The sequence below is a fragment of the Camponotus vicinus genome, unplaced genomic scaffold, assembly GCF_025532165.1.
Source record: "Camponotus vicinus isolate PSW18456_S1 unplaced genomic scaffold, iyCamVici1.0 SCAF_6, whole genome shotgun sequence".
NCBI classification, from domain to species: Eukaryota; Metazoa; Arthropoda; class Insecta; order Hymenoptera; family Formicidae; genus Camponotus; species Camponotus vicinus.
In genome coordinates, this window is record NW_028141978.1 from 12,775,376 (window position 1) to 12,798,007 (window position 22,632).

A 22,632-nucleotide genomic window follows, 5' to 3' on the forward strand; every position below is an offset into this window, starting at 1 on the left:
GAAATGTTCTTGGGATTTGCATATGTTGAATAGTAGACATTTTTTGCAGAGATTTTGACAGCTCGAATGTTCGGAGATTTTTATTATGTAATGAGTAATTCTGTGATGTTATTCGTCATTTAGGTATAAACTTTATATCAAATTTGTCTTCAAAGTATAAGAAAGATTATTGAAATAAACTCATTTGGAATAATTGTCTCAAACGACGTGTGAAAAAAAATGATATATTTTTTCAGAGGAATTTTTTTTAATGTTAGGATTTATTAAAGAATATATATGATATCGGAAAATAAATGGCATAGTTTCTTAATGTTTTTAATAAAATAAAGGATAGGGAAATGGAAAGCTGCCGAAATTAGGCGCCAATAAATTCACGAAAAATTAGATTACGACTCCCTCTGCAAAAACATAGTGGAGAGAGAAGAGAATTATACCTTTCTGTCGGTAAATACAGAATTCTTTCTCTGTACAATTTTACATTGTTACATTGTTATATACCTCGTGTTTCATACGGATTATTTTATCGAAGCGATAAAGAATAAATTTCTTCAATATTATCATAAATTTGTACAAAAGAAAGACAGAGGTGCTTGCATATAACATTAATATATATTTGTTAAGAAAATAGATACATTTTTAAGCATTCTTTATTCTTTTGTGAGGAGAAATCCTACTTGATATTCTCAAAATATTAACCGAAAGTCTTATCTAATCCGCAAATATTTTATACTTTATCGATCAATAATTATTCAACCGGTATAAATTACGTATTTCCTTTATAGACAGCCAACCTGTCGAACCGTCGGACCAATAGTGCTTTGTACTACTTGCTTTGTAGACAGGGGCGAAAACGCTCTACGAAATTTACGTGTAAAATATTATCAATGTCTACATATTTATTATTATTATAATGTCTATATATCTCTTGGAAAAGGTAAAAATTTATTTAGCAAAGGAATTAATTTCGAAAATTAGATATAGCACATTATATTGCGGCAATATTATCGCAATGTTCCGTGTCATGAGGAAATCCGGCATAAATTCGGCACATAAGGAAAATAAATAGTAAATAAAAAATATTTGGTGTTTACAGTCCGCAAAAGTATAATCTAATCGCCCGTCAATTGTAAATAAATGAGAAACACAACAATCCCAAGTTTACATGATCCAATCTTTCGGCTCCTCCCGTCAGCGTGTGGTCCAATATTTATCCGATAGATATGAAATCGTATGACAAATTTATTAATACGAGGATGACGTGTGTTTCGCGATGTAAGAGGGGGAATCATGTGGCCCAGTATCATATCTATAACAACGACAAAACGTTACGTATAATTGAAACGTTATACATTAGATGCGTGTACGCGCCTCCAACGATCGCGTAATCGCTAAATTTTTTTTCTTTTTCATTTTTTTTTCTTCCAACGACAGTCGTTGACGATTACGCGCCCGGTTTCCCTCGGATCCACGAAGCGTAACATATGATAAATTATGAAATTCATACGTGTATCTCTCTCCCCTCTCTTTTCTGTACGATTCGCGTTAATCAGAAACGTCATTTCCGTTGTTTAATGCAATAACTGCTTAGTAACTTTATCACGTTATTGCGGTATGTAATGTACAGCTTCGATTTCGCATGTGTCTTATTGCGACGGAAAAAAATACGATAATCAAATTGGCTCTTGTCAATTTGAATTACACAAAGGGTGTATAATAAAACTTTCATTTTTCCTTTCAAGCATCGAATTAATAGGTGTATTATAATACATATATTTCAATCGCGAATATAATATTCCAAGTCGCGCATCAGCCATGTTTCCTTGGATGTCGCGCGCGATAAAGATTTAACGATCGAAATATAATAAAATCGATGCCGGAAGTAAGAAATAAAAATGAAGAAGCGTAACGCGTTCTAGAATGGTTTCGTAATGATGAGGCATGTTGCGTGATTAGTCTGATGGCGTTGATGGTTTAACGAAGCTTCGCGATTAGAGCATAAAAAAAAAAAAAACATACATTAATAAGGGATTTCGAGAGATATCGCAAAAATAATAAATAAAGGCGATAGTTCGCGAAAATATTAAAATTATATTCGCACACAGCGTAACATTAAAGCGGTTTCGTAATGGCATTGCATGATTTATCTAATGCTAATACGTATATAATAAAACCCCGCGGTTGAAGTACAAAATCAAAAATGAATATATATATATATATATATATATATATGTATATATATATATATATATATATATATATATATGTATATATATATATATATATATATATATATGCATATATTAATAAGATTTTATGATATTGTAATTTAATAAAAGAAGGCGAGAAAGTTTGTAAAAATTATATAATAATTATTTAAATTATATTTCCTAAATATTATATTATTTAAATTAAGATTAATTGCTACAGTTTTTTTGAAACTGAATTTGTTATAATTCTCTTATTATATAATTTGAACAAACGGTGTCGTATAAAAGAAAGATGTAAAAAATAAAGAATTACCGGATATATAGCACATAAATTATATTATCTCTACCCATTAAAAGTTTTATATCAAAATGAGGTCAGAAGTTCATTTTTCTGCTTCTGCGGAACGGCCGAATTTGGCATATTTCTCAACAAAAATTTACTGACTGTGAATTAATTATATATTATACGATCGAAGTAAATCGTAAAATGAACGAACATCTTGTATACGTTGCTTTCTCACTTTGTAGAAAAAGAAAATACGCGGATGATATTGGAAATATACCGGATTAAACCAGAAAATTCGCAATTATTAAACACGTTTTCTACCAGAACAAAGAAAATGCGCCTTTTGCAGGGTCTTTTTTGTAGGCTGTCATTGCTATAATATTTCAGTTGAAAAAACGAATATTATGAGAATATATTTATATAAATAAATATAAGAAAAAGTAGAGAATTGTGTGAGGCGTAAAAGCGCACGAGCACGATTGCGATTTTTTCTGATCACTTTAGAGATGAAATTTAACGACGTCAATGATAAGTTTTGCTGTTATATGAGTTTTCTATTTGTAAGATTTTCCTTCCGCGAAGATTAGAATGAGAAATTCGAAAAATTATTATATCCAAAATAATTCGATTCGATATTTTCAATAGTTTCTTTTTTCAGCAAGCCGTTTATACGTCTTTAACGATCGCTTTGTCGAATCTATCGTGGTTGGATCACCTGCAGGAAGAGACTAGGCGAGCAATCAAACGAGTTTTCGGGAAATTATTATAAGCAAATGTGCGTTATATTTGTTGTGAAGAACTCATTGACAGACATTGACAGATGGAAACGATACAAAATAGCGAATGCAAATGCGTTGATACTTGTAGAGGAGGGGATAAGGATATCGTCACCCTATATATGCGATGACGACCGTTACTCCGACTTAATAGTTTACATACAACGAACGAGGCGAGGGAACTTTTGAAGATTGTATTAATCTCTGTGTAAACTTGTTCTTTTTTTTTTCAAAGACGCTTATTCCTTCTTTTCACGCGTTTAAATTTCTCTCTAGTAATAAAAAAAAATTAAAAATGGGATATTCATTGATAGCGATCTGCGTCCTCGTGGCACTTATGCTGGCGAGATTTATCGATGGACGTCCTACGGTCGACAAGAACGGGTAATTATTACTTTTTGACAATTTTTTTTTTTGGAAATTATAATAATATCGATCAATTTTATAGAAAAATATTAAGGGAAGTCAATATCAATTTTTGCGACAAGTTTCCGTTTTAACGACATGATTTTCCGTTTTATTTTTCTCCACGTTTTCTCCGCATATGAGTTACATTAGAGCATTATTAGCCACATTTTAACGTTATTACATCATATTAACGATAACATTGGCTCGTCGGGATAAATATTATCAATTATATCGCGATATAAGAGACACGTGTCTTAAAAATTTATGTTTCAAATAAAAAAAAGCTGGACATTTTTCGATTTCTCAAATATCAGCTATTTCACTCGATATCTCATTTTTGTAATTATTATTTTGCGATAGGTTGAACTTGAGCATGTTGGAGTCACGTGGCTCAAACTTGGCAGATTTCTCGAGCTACGAACCAAAAGCAATCTCATCGCTCGCGCAAGGAAGCTTCTCATTTCCGGTTAAATCGTGAGTCGAGTTGAAGTTTTCTCGTTCTTGAGCGATAAATTCGACTTTGTTGAATTAATCCGTCTAACGTCGCCGCCTTTTCGCAGACGACAAAAACGACTATCGGATCAAAGACGAGCAGAGTTGGAGACACTTATAGGCTTGTCGAGAATCACCGGCAAACGGTCGCTGAACGTGACAGACGGAAATCCAATCTGGCAATTTGATCCAGTAAAAATGTAAGAAAAATTATGAAAATAAGAGTTGCTATAAAATATATGATAAGATTTTAAAATGTAAATATTTCTCTTTTCTAACTTTCAAAATAACTTATACATACTTTTTCATATGAACTGATAATTGATTTTTTTTTTAAAAAAAACTCTTGTAACCAATCTTACAGTGGTCGACGAAAGCGTTTCGCGGCTCAAATTCCAGTGTCCATCCATCATGTCAAAAAATTGAAACGCGGCGGGGACCCTGCGTATCCTCTAGTTAGGTGAGTGTGTGTTTCGTCTTTCAATTATTAATAGCATCGTGCAAGTTGCATTAATTTTCGTCATACAATTGCATCGATTGGCAATGATCGGCGGAAGAATGTTCAAGGGTGACGAAGAGCGACGATAACATCTTCCTGATAAGCTTTTTCGCGCTTTTCGATAAGTACGCAATTGCGTAGGTCATAAATTCGAGAAGTTGATATTACCATAAATCTAAAAGTGATGCAAGGCTATCGCTGTATCAGCGCTAAGTCGCGATAAGTCCTCCGGCCGTTGGAACGTGCCATCTTGCTTTTTATCGTCGCGATATTTCGCAATTTCGATTTACATCAAAAGAAGTAATCGACCCCGACGATTACGTTTTAAGATGCATAATCGAGAAAAAAAACTCAAACTAATACATATATACGCCAGCGTCTCCGACAGTTTCTACTGCGCATGTGCGATTAATTGATAAGGATATAATCTCCGGATTATTTTAAACAGAAAAATTTTATTCTCGCGTTGAAAATTTTATATATATATATATACAGGGTAGGCTATTTTAATCTACGCACTGAAATATCTCAAAATCCATAAGTTTAAGACAAAAATGTTTCAGACAAAAGTTGTATGGTTTCGAGGGGACCATCAGATGATGGCAATGATTTGACCTCGGAGAGTCATTTGAAGGTCACGTGAAGGTCACCGTCAATTTCTTAAACAGAACCCCCTATTTTTTATTGCACATTCTTGTAGCTTATCTCGAGGGCTTTCCAAAACATTATAATAAAGTATTTTTTTATCGAGTACTTTTCGAGTTATGAGGCTTGAAATAATTTCTTAATTTTACATAAACCGTAAAATATCTTGTAAAATATTCATTTTTCGATTATCTTACCTTAATACTTTTACGTACAAAATAATGAGAGGAATCAACTGGTGTAAAGAAAACACATAGTTGTTTTGAAGAAAAAATATGTAATTTGTAATTAACAATTCCATATTTTTTCTTAAAAACAACTATGTGTTTTCTTTACACCAATTGATTCCTCTCATTATTTTGTACATAAAAGTATTAAGGTAAGATAATCGAAAAATGAATATTTTACAAGATATTTTACGGTTCATGTAAAATTAAGAAATTATTTCAAGCCTCATAACTCGAAAAGTACTCAATGAAGAAATACTTTACTATAGTGTTTTGAAAAGCCCTCGAGATAAGCTACAAGAATATGCAATAAAAAATAGGGGGTTTCATTTAAAAAATTGACGGTGACCTTCACGTGACCTTCAAATGACTCTCCAAGGTCAAATCATTGCCACCATCTGATGGTCCCCTCGAAACCATATAACTTTTGTCTGAAACATTTTTGTTTTAAACTTATGGATTTTGAAATATTTCAGTGCGTAGATTAAAATGGCCTACTCTGTGTGTATATATATATATATATATATATATATATATATATATATATATATATATATATATATATATATATATATATATATATACAGGGTGGGCCATTTTAATCTATGCACCCAAATTTCTTTGTACCTAAGACAGATACGGAAAAATGATTCAGACAAAAGTTTTATGGTTTCGAGGGGGCCATAAGATGGTATCATTGGTTTGATCTTGAAGAGTTATTTGAAGGTCACATGAAGGTCACCTTTAATTTCTTAAATGGAACCTACTATTTGTCATTACATATTCTTGTAGCTTATCTCGAGAGCTTTCCAAAACACTATAATTAAGTACTTTTTTGTTAAGTACTTTTTGAGTTATGAGGCTTGAAATAATTTCTTAATTTTACATAAACCGTAAAATATCTTGTAAAATATTCATTTTTCGATTATCTTACCTTAATACTTTTATGTACAAAATAATGAGAGGAATCAATTGGTGTAAAGAAAACACATAGTTGTTTTTAAGAAAAAATATGTAATTTGCAATTAACAATTCCATATTTTTTCTTAAAAACAACTATGTGTTTTCTTTACACCAATTGATTCCTCTCATTATTTTGTACATAAAAGTATTAAGGTAAGATAATCGAAAAATGAATATTTTACAAGATATTTTACGGTTTATGTAAAATTAAGAAATTATTTCAAGCCTCATAACTCAAAAAGTACTTAACAAAAAAGTACTTAATTATAGTGTTTTGGAAAGCTCTCGAGATAAGTTACAAGAATATGCAATGACAAATAGTAGGTTCCATTTAAGAAATTAAAGGTGACCTTCAAATAACTCTTCAAGGTCAAACCAATGATACCATCTTATGGCCCCCTCGAAACCATAAAACTTTTGTCTGAATCATTTTTCCGTATCTGTCTTAGGTACAAAGAAATTTGGGTGCATAGATTAAAATGGCCCACCCTGTATATACATACAGGGTGTCTCAGACTTAACAAATCAGCCGTCAATAGCAGATTCCTGAGATCATTTGGAGACGAAAATTCTAATACCAAAATGTTGAGGAAAACTTCATAAAAATGTTGCAAATTACTGACTACTGTCGCATCGAAGACACAATCGCGCTCACTGCAGAATCGTATTTTTTATTTTATATTGATCCCTCTATTGATATCGATATTATTGCGTTGTACGCGGGCCCGTTGCACCATGTTCCTGAGCATAGGAGAACGAAACACGCCGATTGGTAGTCTTTAATCTTTTGTAGCGTCGAAACTACATCTTCCTCAACATTTTGGTATTAAGATTTTCGTTTCCAAATGATCTCAGGAATCTATTATTAACGACTGATTCGTTAAGTCTGGGACACCCTATATATAATTTATATATTAATAAAATAAAATTTTGAATACATATCGTAAAATGCAAAAATTAATTAAGAGAAGGAGAGAGAAGAAAAATTCATTTCTCAAATCTTGAAAAATGAATTTTTACTTTCGAGCAAAAATCGCGCGAATTATGCTAATTTACATCTTCGTCGAAGAAAATTTAATCTTTTCTATTTTTATTTTCAGTTGAGTAAACCGCTCTGAACCGCTTTGGAATTATCTGACGATAGCATACGTTTTATCACAAGGGATGAGCCTGGCACGTGCAAGGAACACTCTTTGAATCGCATCGTTTCGATCGCTTAGTAATCAATCGCGGAACTATGGAAGCGAAGATTATGAATCATAAAGCGACGTGATCATGAGAAGAATATTACTACGATTCTATAGATTCATTAAACTCATTGTAACAAATCATCAAAATACTGACGAGTATAATATTCCATTTAATTCATTCGTATTCTTAAGACGAAATAGAGATAAATTATTCATTATTTATTTATTTATAGATACATTATTTAACAAATATATATTAAATGTTATAAGCAAATTACTTATAATAAATTCTTAAAATGATTAGAAATTTTTGTAGTAAAAATTATATGTGGTTATGATAAATGGTATTAAAAATTGTTTTCTTAAAATGATTAGAAATTTTTGTAGTAAAAATTATATGTGGTTATGATAAATGGTATTAAAAATTGTTTTATAAAAAGAATTTTTATTAATTGCATTTCTTACTTAACAAATCAATGATTATTTTAACTAATAATCAAAAATTAACTTACTATGAATTATTGTAAAAATCAACAAAAGATTAGAGGAATATAATCTATAGAAATGGTATAAATAAAAATATCCAATTGCCATTTTAAGAGCTTTAATTTTATTTATCATAAATTTTCCTTCGCTGTTTATTATATCGATGACACGAATATTCGTAAAACTTACTCCAGTAATGTGTGTCTACAAAGCAAAGTATACTCGGTTGTATTTTTGGGGATACTTTTTTCTTATATATGAAGATGACAATACTTATTATTATATTTAATTTATCATTTATCATTTTTATATCATTTATTAATTTATCATTTTTATTTCCCCTTTAATTTATGCCAGTGATTTTGCTAACTCAGCAGTAAATTAAAAAAAATAAAAAGATGAAGAGAAGGAAAAAGATACTTATATATCTCTTAAATTTTTTGTATAAATAATAATCTTTTCGTATTATGAAAATATTTCTTATATCTTTAGACAGAAAAAAAGAAAAAAAGAAAAAGACTTATGCATGTGTATAAAAATGTGGAGCATAATTAAAATTATAAAACAACTCATATTTATGTTAATTCATTTATATTAACAATTATATTAATTAATTAATATATATTAATATTAATTACATTAATTAATTAATACATTATATTACACGTACACACACGTAGAAACCAATCAATTTTATATATATTTAATAAGTTATATCTGAAACATATTATGCGTATCAATGCTTGTGTCGCTGCTTGTTTCTCTGCTTTTTCTTTATCGATTTGAGTTAAATTAAGCCGCCGATAAAAATCCTTTCAAAGTATACGACGCTTTCCTCCATTTATCTACGGAATTAATTGAATAGACTAAAAAACGCACGCGCGCAAATAAGTTTAAAGTTCAGACTACGCATTAAAGAGACCGAGATTGAAGATCAACTAATCGGAAGAGAAAAAGCGAAAATTTCTCCAATCTCGTCATTCCAATCTTCAGTTCCTGATTCTGACACTTCAATCTAGCGAGCAATTGATAGAGCGGGTGCGATTCAAATTTGAATTTGCGAGATATCGCTTCGATTCTCTCGAAACCTGTAGGTCGACTTTCGATCGCACTAGGATCGAGTTTAGCTTTATCGATCGAGACGATGTAACTAGACGAGGCGAGGCGAGAAGCCTGGTCTAGCGTCCAGTCTCGGGACGTGGCGGGGGAGGAAGTGGGGCGAATGCTCGATGCTCGCGCGAGGCTGAGACTACTAGAGTGGCGCAATGGTAGCCGTTGGCGATATTAGCGGCTGGTGCTCGTCGTGAATTCCAACGGAGGCGGATCGACGGAGAGAGAGCGAAGGGTGTGCGTGTTCGCGAAGATGCATCAGTGCCGGAGCCCTCGGACTCTTGGCTCGCTCGGCCCGGCCTTGGTGACGCTGCCGAGAGCAACCAGCGCGAGATCGGGGTACGATCGGGCGGTTTGAGCTATCGAACGTTCAGAGAGAGAGAGAGAGAGAGAGAGAGAGAGAGAGAGAGAGAGAGAGAGAGAGAGAGAAGGAGAAAGAGCGAGAGGGAGAGGGAGAGAGAGAGAGAGAGAGCACGGGACAGAGAGGTTGCTCCGGGAAATGAAACGGACCGATTCTCCTTGGAAACTTCATGGACTTTGCGTAGCTCTTCCTAGGGTCCTCTTGTGAGATAAAAGCGCGAGTGCCGAGTGTACGTATGTACATGTGCGTGATTCCCCGAGCACGGTGAAATGTTTTCGTCGCCGGTGTCGGTGGTGGGCGAGCCGCCAGGCTACGACTTCCAGAAAGAGGAGAACGCTGTCAAGTGGAAGGGAGTGTTTGTCAACTCCCTGCGCAAGGTACATCGTCGTCGTCCTGCACGATTCCTCTTTTGTTTCGTCCACTTTGATCCCCGTCTCTCTCTCTCTCTTTCTATCTCTTTCTCTCTTTCTCCTTCTTATATTTTCCTTTCTCGTCTTCTACCATCCCGTTCTATCCCCTCCAGTTCATCCCCGCCTCTCCTTCTTTCTTTCTTTCTTTCTTTCTTTCTTTCTTTTTTCTCCTTTTTTTTCCTCGTTCGCTCGAACGCTCGATCATTTTTCGTTCCGATGATTTTACTTACGTCGAGGCTGGATCGATCAATGACACCGACCGACGTCATCGCTGCGTGCGTGACCACCATATGATTTTTCAATTACGCTGTACTTGTGTCAAATTCGGCGATCGTACTCAGATATAGATATTTTCAATCACGTATACTCTATACGATTGTCAATTCGCTCGACGATATATTCCAAGTTTGCTTCACATTAATTAATTTTTTAATTAATTTTACGATATAAGCGTATCTCTATTTTTTTTATTTTTTTATTTTTTATTTTTTTTGAGGAGGATCGACAGTAATGTTGCCTGACGATATATTCCAAATTTGTTTCACATTGTTAATTAATTTTACGATATAAGCGTATCTCTATTTTTTTTATTTTTTTTTAGGGGGATCGACTAATTGCCTGATGATTGGTAGATATTATTTACATTAATAGCGAAGGAAAATTGTTAATTTTGTAGGTACTAGAGCAAGTACATCCTAGTCTCGAAGCTCGACAAGATGCGTTAGATTATGTGGAGAGTTTAATTTTAAGAATGCTAGGCATGCTTTGTGGACATCCACCTCCTCAAACCCCCCAAGATGTAGAGGAAAGAGTAAGACGAACGTTTCCTACTCCGATTGACAGATGGGCGCTGCGTGATGCGAGGGATGCTTTAGAGAAAGGGAAAAAAAAGTCACCGTTAGTACTACCTGTCGACAAGATTCATCAGTTGCTACAAAAAGTATATATCTATACGTATATTACGATTAATTTATACATTTGTATGCAATTTATTAAGTATACAGTATCTTATATCTCAAAATTGTGTATAAAATAATATAATTGAGTCAATTATTTACATATAATTAATTATGTGTAATTTTCTTTTAATAGGAAGTATTACAGCACAAAATTGATTCGCAAGTTAGCCTATTTGTAGTTGGAGTTTTGGAATATATTTCTGCTGATATTCTGAAGGTTGGTGATCCAAGTCAATTCAAGTATCTTTGATTCTTTGGTGTAATTTAAAAAAATTAAAATTATTTTTTGCCGTTTTCAGCTAGCTGGAAATTATGTGAAAAATATTCGCCATGTAGAGATTTCGTGCGAAGATATACGAGTTGCAATGTATGCAGATATGGTAAGACATTGTTTATAGAAACATACAATCTGTGTTGTATCTCTGTATTGCACTTTAATCGATCAACGTACACTCTGTATCTCATATTTTACCACTTACATTTTTAACAATCGATTCAAGTATATCGATGTACATATATTTGAGATTATTCAAAATGTATACATATGTTAATATACTCTATAATTGTGACACTAATACTGTAGTTTATATGTATGATACTTTACAAATTCCAATACAGTCTTTGATTTATAAAATTTTATGTACAATTTTTAAAGCTTTTATGTACAATGATATATCATGAAGAGCTTATGTATAGAAATTGATTAATACATCGCGTGATATTACATCGCGCATTAAATAGAAAATAAATGCAGTAGAATATGATGCCTTGCTAGTAATGGCTTGCTTATTACTCGTTTACAGATCCAAGTTAATCTTTTTTTTTTGTTATATATTACCTAATTTATTTGAGAATACATTAATTCTCTCTCTATTAGTTTGTTAATTAACTTAGTAAGAAATGGAAAATTTTTTTATAATCTGTAACTTGAAGCATCTGCTACTAGCAACAGATAGAATAATGAATTTCAGAATTGGCTATACTAGGCTAATTGTGGCTGCATATATTCTATGCTTGGTTACATGCTTTCCACTAATATATAACAACTCCAACCATGTTCATTCTTCGCTCATGCTGTTCTAGGTGGTACGTACTTGTGATTGCACAGAAAAAGATGTCATGATATATAGTTTTTTGTACCTTTATATTTTTTTTTACAAAAATTTGCGTTTATAATTGCATTTATATTTATTTATAAATTTTCGTCTTCTTTTAATTATTGCTTCTTGGAAAATTTTCTTCAATAAATATTTATATCAAAATTTAATTAAATTAACATTAACACATGTCACATTGTTATTGTAATTTTTATTACATTGTAAAATAAATAAGATGAATATAATACTAATTATATATATGAATATAATATTATTTATATCAAAATTAATATTAAAATATATAGCATATAATTTTATAATTTATAAACAAACTAGTTAAATATTTAAATGCTTATTTTTTAATAATATGAAAAAATATATTCGAGAAGAATTTACAAGTCTAAACAAAAATTCTAAAGTATTGTATTTTATATGGTTGTTTTATGAAACAATTATGTATTTCTTGTCTGTGTGTTTTAGTAATGTATTATATCTTTAAAGAATTGGTTATTAAAATATTTTTCTTGTATAATATCTGCAAACTATTTATGTCAATGCTATATAATGTCAACACTAATGTTACAAGTTAGAAAGCTAGACCTTCGATAAGCTTTTTTTATTCCATTACCATTTTTTTTTCACTATAAGAAATGTGTAATTCCTGCAAGTTGCGTAGTTCACTTTGCAAGTTGCGTAGTTCACTTTGCAAGTGCAAAACATATATATTTCTCTTTTATTTATAAAAATATAATTTAATATAAATAATAAATGCAACATAATATAAATCATGTATGTATATATAATTACTGTTTTATGTTACATTATACTATTTATAATAGTAGAATGAATTCAATAATATGTGAATTGTAGACCAAAAAAATAAAGTGTTGTAATATTTAATGATACATATTATGAAGAAATTTTAATAATTGTTTCTTTTAATCTTTAGTCTTACATGCTGTCATGCGAGGCGGCTAATTTTGTCATGAGTGAAAAATTGTTAACTCTAATTATTAATTATTTGTTATTTCTTTTTTTCTCTTTTAATATAAATGTTTAAAAATGCAGAAATGTTAGAGATTATTATTTGTAATATGATATGTAATTTATTGACAGGTACTGATGGATATGTTTTATCAAGACGATTGTACGGAAGGTCCGCAAAGTACCTTGGGTGCAGTTGTTTCCCAGACTTATGAAGAATCTGTGCGAGATCTCATTCATGATGAACGGCATTACATTCGTGACTTGCATATGATTATCAAGGTAATATAAAAAAGATATATTTTTTTGAGGAAGTTAATTAAATTAACTTAAATTTACATTATTAGGTATTTCGTGAGGAAATTGCTAAGTTGACGCAAGATAAGAGCGAACTCGAAACGCTCTTCAGTAATATTACAGATATTTATGAGATTACTGTGACATTACTCGGCAGTTTAGAAGATATAATGGAAATTGCAGAGGAGAAACAAACGCCTACAGTTGGTTCATGCTTTGAAGAATTAGCAGAAGCGGCAGAATTCGATGTTTATATAAAGTATGTATCATGTTTCGCGCACACATATGCATATAAATTTCTTACTAATTACACTGTACCTCTTTAGATACGCGAGAGATATTAATAGCCCAGCTAGTCGGGAAGCTTTAACGAATTTACTGTCAAGACCGGAAGCTAACACGGCTTTGCGGGCGGCGGGCCATGGTTTTAGAGAAGCTGTTAAATATTATTTGCCAAAACTTTTATTGCAACCTATATGGCATTGCTTCCTATATTTCGATTACATAAAGGTATTAAGGTTTCACTTGTTGCATATATATATATACAAGATTTTTTGCGCATATTTTCGAGACAATTTTTCAATACTTTCCATTTTTCTCAATAAATCATAGGTTTTACACAAACGCACACCTAGCATAGAGGATGGCGAAACTCTGGAACAAGTACAAGGTTTATTAAGGCCACTACAAATGGAATTGATGCAATCAATGGCAAGTCTTCCGAAAAAGGACACAGGCTTGCCAATGCAAAGCAGAGCGAGGAGACAAGCGGCATTAGAAAAGATTAGCGAAATACAAAAGACTGTAGATGGCTGGGATCAAAGAGATATCGGGCAGTGTTGCAATGAGTTTATTAGAGGTAATGAAAAATATATAATTAATATTCTCTAATTATGTGTCTTGATATCAATTATCTTTATCTTGTTGAATTATCTTCAATCTTGTTAATGTATATATATATATATATATATATATATATATATATATATATATATATATATATATATCGTTAATTTTTGTAGAGGATACATTGGGTAAAGTGGCTAGTAATGGGCGAAGATTAACCGAAAGAAAAGCCTTATTATTCGATGGGTTACTAGTATTGTGTAAACCAAATAGTAGTAAAAGAGTTAGTGTTACCGTTGCAGCGGGTATTGTTGCAGTCGGAGGTGGACATACTACTCACCAAGGTGAACTCCGATTGAAGGAAAGGTTTTTTATCAGGAAAGTTGATATTATTGATAGAGAAGATACTGAAGGTAAAAAATATTTATTGCAACTTTATCGCAATTTTGTGTCAAATTTTCGTGCAATGCAAATGTTTACAGAATTGAAAAATGCTTTCGAGATTGCACCAAGAGATCATCCTAATGTTATTCTTGTTGCCAAATCTGTTGAGGATAAAAATAATTGGATGGCAGATTTAGTTATGTTGAATACAAAAAGTATGTTAGAAAGGACTTTGGATAGTATTCTTTTGGATGAAGAAAGAAAACATCCACTAAGACTTCCTCCTGCTCACTTGTATAAATTTGCTGAACAAGATAGCAAGGAGAACATTGTTCTAGAAGCCAGAGAAAATGGTGGTGTTCCATTGATTAAGGGTGCAACTTTGATAAAATTAGTGGAGAGATTGACTTATCATATATATGCTGATCCTGCTTTTGTAAGAACATTCCTTACTACTTACAGGTAAATAACAGCATTGCAGATACATATATTACAAACAAATATATAGTAACAAATTGTTCATTTTTAATAATTTATTTTATAGAAGTTTTTGCTCACCTCAAGAATTATTGACATTACTGATAGAAAGATTTGACATACCAGATCCGTCATTAGTCTATGGTGAAGAAGAAAAACCTTCTGTATGTAAAACAACGGCGAGAGAAGATTGGAAAAGATACAGAAAAGAATTCTGTCAACCAGTGCAGTTTAGAGTTTTGAATGTTTTAAGACATTGGGTTAGTAATATATTTTTCCCATTTGTCATGAATTCCATGCAATTCTTAAAACACTATCTTTTTTTCTTAATGTTTTCCATTAGGTGGATCATCACTTTTATGATTTTGAACGTGACAGGAATCTTTTGGAAAGATTGCAATCATTTTTAGATACAGTTAGTGGCAAGTCTATGCGGAAATGGGTTGATTCAGTACTAAAAATTGTACAAAGAAAATGCGAACCATCGGAACAACGACCTATTACATTTAGTTTTGAGCGATCTCCTCCATCGATTGAAAATTCTATTAAAATTCCAGAAAATAATGAAGAATCTGGAATACTTACGGTATACATACAGGATTATATCTTTCAATTATGTGATTTATTTAAGGAAATATATTCAGGAAGTTCTCATCATTAAATCATCAATTGAATCGTTGAATCTCAATTGAGAAATAATTTGTCAATTATAGATACATCCTATCGAATTAGCGAGACAATTAACACTATTGGAGTTTGAACTGTACAGAGTAGTAAAGCCTTCCGAATTAGTTGGATCAGTATGGACAAAAAAAGACAAGGAGAAGACGTCACCGAATTTAATGAAAATGATTAAACATACGACAAATGTAAGTTTTTGTGTTTCAAATTATCGCGAAAATATGGAGTTTATAGTATTAAGTACTAACTTGGATTTTACATCCTTGATAGTTCACAAGATGGCTGGAGAAAATAATAGTGGAGGCTCAAAACTATGACGAGAGAGTAGCCATCGTATCACGTGCAATTGAAATAATGATGGTGCTACAGGATCTCAACAATTTTAATGGCGTCCTGGCGATTGTCAGCGCTATGGGATCGGCTTCCGTTTTTAGGCTAAAATTTACGTTTCAAGTACGTATAATAAGCAAAAAAAAAACGCAAATTTGGCAAAATTCGCAAAATTAAAAAAAGCTTTAAGTGCCAAGTGTATGTATGATTTATTTATATATACTTATGTTCACGCTTATATATCTTTCAAGATCCTTTTGTGTCATTTTCCTCCTAACATGTGTTTATTTTCACAGCCATTACCAACACGATTAGAAAAAGCTTTGGAAGAAGCACGAGAGCTTAATAACGATCACTTTCGCAAGTATCAAGAAAAATTACGATCTATCAATCCACCTTGTGTACCATTCTTAGGTAAATATTACAAAGTGATGATTCTTTTATAATTATAAAAAGAATTAAATTTAAATCTCTCTTTTCATATAATCTTAGGTATGTACTTGACTAATATTCTGCATATTGAAGAGGGAAATCCAGACTATTTACCAGGAAGTCCGGAACTTATTAATTTTAGTAAACGGCGCAAAGTGGCAGAAATAACTGGTGAAATACAACAGTACCAAAATCAACCCTATTGTCTTTCAGTGGAGTCTAAAATAAGACAATATATTGAAAATATGTGCCCTTTTGACCCTAATATGTCAGAGGCAAATATAGGCAATTATCTGTATAGCAAAAGTTTAGAGATAGAGCCCAGGAAATGTAAAGCACCTGCACGATTCGTAAGCGTTTTATATAATTAATTCCATATAACTAATTTATTCTTTATATACCAGTTTTTTTTATATATTATTACTATAACAGCCACGTAAATGGCCCGAGATAAACTTGAAATCGCCGGGAATTAAAGCTAGTAGAAGTTTGAGTGGAAAATTGCCAGCTCCATTACAAACGGTAGCATCCAGCGTAAGATTGCATGATCCTCCGTCAGAAGCTCCTCCGCCTCTCGAATTACCGGAAACACCGCCACACGCATCACAAGTTACAGTTCCGCACATAGGGGACCACAGCGTTTTTGCACCTGTCTTATTAGGTATACATTAGTATTTAAATTTTGATAAGGTGTCTATTTCTTGGAAAAACATGGAAAATCTAAAATTCTTAGAGATTTTTTGTAAGATGGAAAAATCTGGGAATTCTCGTAGAATTTTATGATAATGTAGGATTCATCCAGAAATTTAAAAAAAATTCTCTTTTATAATATATAAATATAATTATGATATATATTATGATATAATTTTGTTTTTATATTATAAACAAACCGAGTGTGTGTGAATTATGCGTTTAAAATATATTATAAATGTATATTTCTTCATATATATATATATATATATATATATATATATATATATATATATATATATATATATGAAGAAATATCATTTTTTTATCACTAAACATTATAAATATACACTTTAATATATATATATATATAAAAATATTAAAGTGCATATTTATAATGTTTAGTGATAAAAAAATGAGTCTTATGTCAAATCTTATGTAAAAATGCTCATCTTAAAATTATTTAGTTTCTTTCAATATATTTACAAATCTAACAGTTGAAACTTAAGGAGCTCTCTATTTTTTTTTCACATGATTGAAAAACACTAAAAAACGCATATAATAAAAAAAACTTATTTTAGGAAATTGCAGAAATCTGAAATATTTTTTTTATCTATTTTGAATTTTGAACAAAAATATATGAAAAATCAGAAAATTTTCAGAAATTTTTCTTTACAAGATTTGAGTAGATGTGCTGGATTTAATAATGATTGCGATTATTAAATCTTTTCTTGCTCATTGTAGGACCTTCTGGAACTGTACCTCCAGGATCACCTAGTCCGCCTAGTATGTCGGGGCTTTCGATCGCTTCGTCGAGTAGCAGCCCGCAACTGGGATCTCCCGGACATTTTCCTGCTACGCAACAAATTACTCACTTTGGCTTTAATCCCGGCACAGTGAGTGCTGTATCGTCAAGTGGAAGTCCCAGTGGAATACCAACGCCATCATCTCCTGGTAACATACCCCCTAGCCAACTTCCACCACCTCTACCACCTAGATCCAGCAGAAGACGAGAAAGTTCATTTAGCGAATCATCGCAACAAGTAAGATTCTAAGATTAAGTAGAGGTTTAATTTAATGAGTTTTCGCATTATTTAATAGCTAATTCAATACTGAAGTATCTTTATATAATGAGGTACAAATTCAAATTTTATTTTTATAGAAACATACTTTTAAATATAATCAAGTTATTATTTTTTATTTAGCATTTGTCAAATATGATTTTGTTAATATCGTTGGATAATATATAGTACATGATAATGTATTATATAGTATCGGATTCTTTGATAAATATAGATATTATTAATTTTGCATCAAATTTATTAAAGATATTTCAACATGCAAAGATAAGTATATCTGCATCGCGAAATTCATTAAAAATAGGTAATCATTACAAATACATTATTGTACATTATTGATGAAGAAAGTCTAAGAAATTCAGTTTCAAACAAACATAGGTAAGACAAGCGCCAAACGCACCAGTTCTTCCACCGAGAGATGATATATCCCCACCCCCATTACCACCACGAAGAGACATACCGCCGCGACTTCCACCGATGCTAAATTCTAGCAATTCGGCATTATTAGCGCGTCGAAATTCCACATTAGAGAGCACATGCTCTAACGTCGTTCATCCACGGAGACATATGTCTTTCAATGGCCCTAGCCCCACGAAACCTGCACCGACGCAGCCTAACGGTAAGATAATGCTATTTATCAATTTTTCTTTTTTACGAATTCGTGCATAATTTGATTTTAATTATTGTATTTCAGGATCAGTGACACCGAGGTTACCACCAAAACCGAGTTTACCAGAACGTCCACCATCTACCATGTTTAATTTCAATACCCCTCCTGGACCTAGTTAAGTGTTACTCTATTTCTCTTTCTCTCTCTCTTTCTCTTTCACTTTCACTTTTTACATTTTTTTTATCTTGAAAATAAATATTTTTAATCGAGGCTTATAATCCGTTCAGTAAGCTAAATAAAGCTGAAATCTTTCTTGCCGTATAAGTTAAAAAAAGTTCCAACAATACAAATTGATAAGTTGGATAAAATATTTATCTTTGACTATAGAAGTATGTATTATCAGTACTTTTTCCACTCACGACGATGTTGACGTCTTTTATCGGTATTTTTTAGGCTCCATCAACCAAAGACTGGTAAATTTAAATATTTATATTAAATAAAGCTATGCTTTTGTTGTAAAACCAAATTATATCCTATCAATTTATATGTACTATATATGATAAATTCTAAATGTAAAATTGTAAATAATTTTTTTTTAAATTCTGTTCATCTTAACTAGTATGAAAAAATATTTATCAACCTTTCAAGAGATAGGATAAGGTTGGGAATCAGAGATCTGTCAACTACAGAGGCTTTTAGAGCTGTTTTTATATTCGAATATGTTGAAAATATCCAAATTGCGACATTTTAATTCTTGCATTATTCCTTTGGTTGATGGTGGTATGACATGATTTTGTTACAAACAGAGTATACAAACTCGTATTTTATGAGCAACAGAACTTTCATTCAATTATATTTTAAATATCTTTACTTAGCTATCGGCTGTGTTAGATAATTCTGCTGGAAGCAATTATGTTACGATGTATACGATTGGACACAGTTTGTCTGTAGCGTATAAGTATTATTTGCAAGTTTGAAATATGATTACAATTCCATAAATACGCAAGATTCTTCTATTTTAAATCATTTATCTGTATTCTTATTTTATAATTTTTTAATTATACTATCGTTATCATAACAACATTATTACTTAAAAGTTATGGCATCTAAATATAGATATAAAATAGTAGTTTTATTTTACACAATATTACATATATATATGACAATGGCATTATTCGCGATAAATAAAAATACAGCATGTGGATATAATAACATAATAATAATTAAACCAAAACAAATTACGACGATAGTACAAAGAGTATACAGATGACAGAATACAGATAGTGAGTTTAAATGGAAAGAACTTATTTTTCAATAATTTATTTGTCAATAAACTTCTCTCATTGCATAATTTTATTATATTACATAAAATTTTGTTTTTACTGCCAACTTAAATATTGAATTTAGAATAGGATAATATTGTCTATCTATTACGTAGAATAATCACATTTTAGATTCATAACCAATACATTCCCAACCATATTCAATCAATCATATTATTATGTTGTAATGAGAATATTCAGACAGTTCATACTTCTATAGTTAAAGATATGAATTATGAATTTATAGCAACACTCCATAATATAGTAGAACTCCGATAACTTTGAGAATATAAAGCTTAGAAAATGTATACTGTAAGGGCTATGCGAATTTGAACAATATGCAAAAGTGTCCCATGTAATATATATTATATGATTATGTAACATATATACTACAACAAATTTTCAAGTAATGCGGGTGAAGACTCGAATTTGATTCTCAATTCAACCATTCGCATTTCACATTTTTTTCTAGTATACAAATATTGTATCTTCTAGCGATTATTTGTTGATTAAAAACAATGCCATACACAGATCACGTGCCTTTACCACGGATAAATGATTGTTACAAATATGTGCGTTTATGCTGGGTTTGTGCCATTCTTTTGTTTATTATTTGGAAAATGATAGCTTTATAACTACAAGACATTTATATTTGTTGCAGTGTATCCCGATTGGCTAATGATGATTCTTTCTTAAAATGAATCGAGAGGATATTTTGCGATTATTTATTTTTACTGCAAGCCATTGAATTTTGTTATATGGAAGACTTATTTCAGTATGTTATCTGCTACTATTCAATCATCTATTTTTGAAATTGTTTATGCATCTGCATAAGATTTTCATGTAAGATTATATATGATTATGATGTAAAGAAATAAGTGTAACATTGCATAATGGTGTCAATATATTATATTATTGCCTAATCAATCAAAAATGACTCAATAATGTATTCACGAGAAATTGTGAGACTGATGTAACTTTGGAATCATTTGGGATCATTTCTTATTGATCAAAGTATTTTGAACTATCATTATATATTTATGGAAATGTTACGATTATTTTATTACATCATACACCATCATCTGAGTCACCTATTATAATATAAAAGTTATACATTAGAAAGCACGATATCTCAGTATCGGCACATTTGGAGGGAAATCAAAGTTATCAGAGTTAAACTAGAGAGGTTCTACTATTAAATGGTCAAATGTATCAAGAATCTATCAATCCTTTGTGCTTTTCTAATTGGTCTTGAACTTGACATTTTTGGTGCCAATATTCAATTAGAAAATAAAAAATAAAATAAATCAAAATAAATAAATAAAATAAAATCTTATGTAATTTATAATCTTATGTAATAAAATTATAGAGACAAACATTGTTCATAAATAAATTGTATTTGTTTAAATTCATTATCTGTTCATCTATCGTCAACTATCGTCGTGATTTGTTTTGGTTTAATTATTATTATTAATTGTATAAAAATATGTGCCATATTTTTATTATGAGTTATATTGTTTTATCATAAATATGCATATATATATATATATATATATATATATATATATATATATATATCATAATAAAACTATTATATAAATATTAACAAAATATAAAATTACTTTATTAAAAAATATTTTTTAAGCATAAATATTTTATTTTGATATATTATAATATCCGATAAAATATAATTTTAATTTTTATGTACTTTTTCTATTTTACAAATTTCCAAAATTTTGTACGAGAGGAACAATTGATACACCGGTAAAAATGTCAATTCTATATAAATATAAATATAATATTATTTTTTTATAGATGCAAATAAAAATATAGAATGTGTATATGTGTGTATGTACACACACGTACACATAAAAAAATTAATAATACATAAATAAAACGAATAATTTATGTAACAGCATGAATACAACAAACATTACGCGAAAATCTGCAAAGTGCAAAGGGTTAAACGACTCGATACATTTTGATAATTCGATCATTATTATTATCATCCTTATCGTTTATCATTTGTTATAGCTAAGAGAGCTTGTTTACTGTGTATTTCATAATTCTTACTGAATGGACTATGTTTCAATTTCGATTATTTGAATGGCTTTTTTTTTTAAATCCTTGTCTTTTTCCCTCAAACATAACTGTGATATAGTTTGAACATAAAAACAATATTTTAATGTAATTATAGAAACATTAGATTTTAAAGTAATCGACGTAAGAAAGTGATGTGTATCGAAATAAATATACAAATGCTAATTATACATAAATGGAATCAATGGAATCAATACCAAGAAAGGAAGTGTATGTATAATATATACACATGTATATTATAAATATATTCTCTATATAATAGCGATTGTAATAATTTCTAGGAA

At 30.8% G+C, this 22,632-nt stretch overlaps 2 protein-coding genes across 5 annotated transcripts; both read left to right on the top strand.

The window, feature by feature from the left end:
- The first annotated feature begins 3,440 nt into the window (after positions 1–3,440).
- On the top strand, positions 3,441–8,024 carry LOC145973314 (uncharacterized). Its single transcript, XM_083102592.1, has 5 exons — positions 3,441–3,653; positions 4,038–4,151; positions 4,238–4,369; positions 4,534–4,629; positions 7,604–8,024. Exons 1-5 carry the CDS (start codon positions 3,565–3,567, stop codon positions 7,605–7,607), a joined length of 435 nt encoding a protein of 144 aa, XP_082958718.1. The 5' UTR covers positions 3,441–3,564; the 3' UTR covers positions 7,608–8,024.
- Positions 8,025–9,365: 1,341 nt separating this feature from the next.
- LOC145972623 (protein son of sevenless-like) lies at positions 9,366–21,784 on the top strand. Of its 4 annotated transcripts, none has more exons than XM_083101354.1 (20): positions 9,366–10,027; positions 10,819–11,000; positions 11,153–11,236; positions 11,319–11,399; positions 13,233–13,382; positions 13,448–13,656; positions 13,724–13,907; positions 14,010–14,256; positions 14,420–14,656; positions 14,726–15,089; positions 15,172–15,364; positions 15,448–15,690; positions 15,818–15,973; positions 16,056–16,238; positions 16,412–16,529; positions 16,608–16,897; positions 16,980–17,208; positions 17,982–18,280; positions 18,695–18,935; positions 19,011–21,784. In XM_083101354.1, exons 2-20 carry the CDS (start codon positions 10,821–10,823, stop codon positions 19,103–19,105), a joined length of 3,783 nt encoding a protein of 1,260 aa, XP_082957480.1. In that variant the 5' UTR covers positions 9,366–10,027; positions 10,819–10,820; the 3' UTR covers positions 19,106–21,784. The 4 variants fall into 4 exon arrangements, with proteins under 4 accessions (XP_082957480.1, XP_082957476.1, XP_082957478.1 ...); XM_083101350.1 differs by having other exon boundaries at positions 10,737–11,000; positions 19,011–21,783; XM_083101352.1 differs by having other exon boundaries at positions 9,366–9,628; positions 10,737–11,000; positions 19,011–21,783.
- Positions 21,785–22,632: the final 848 nt, after the last annotated feature.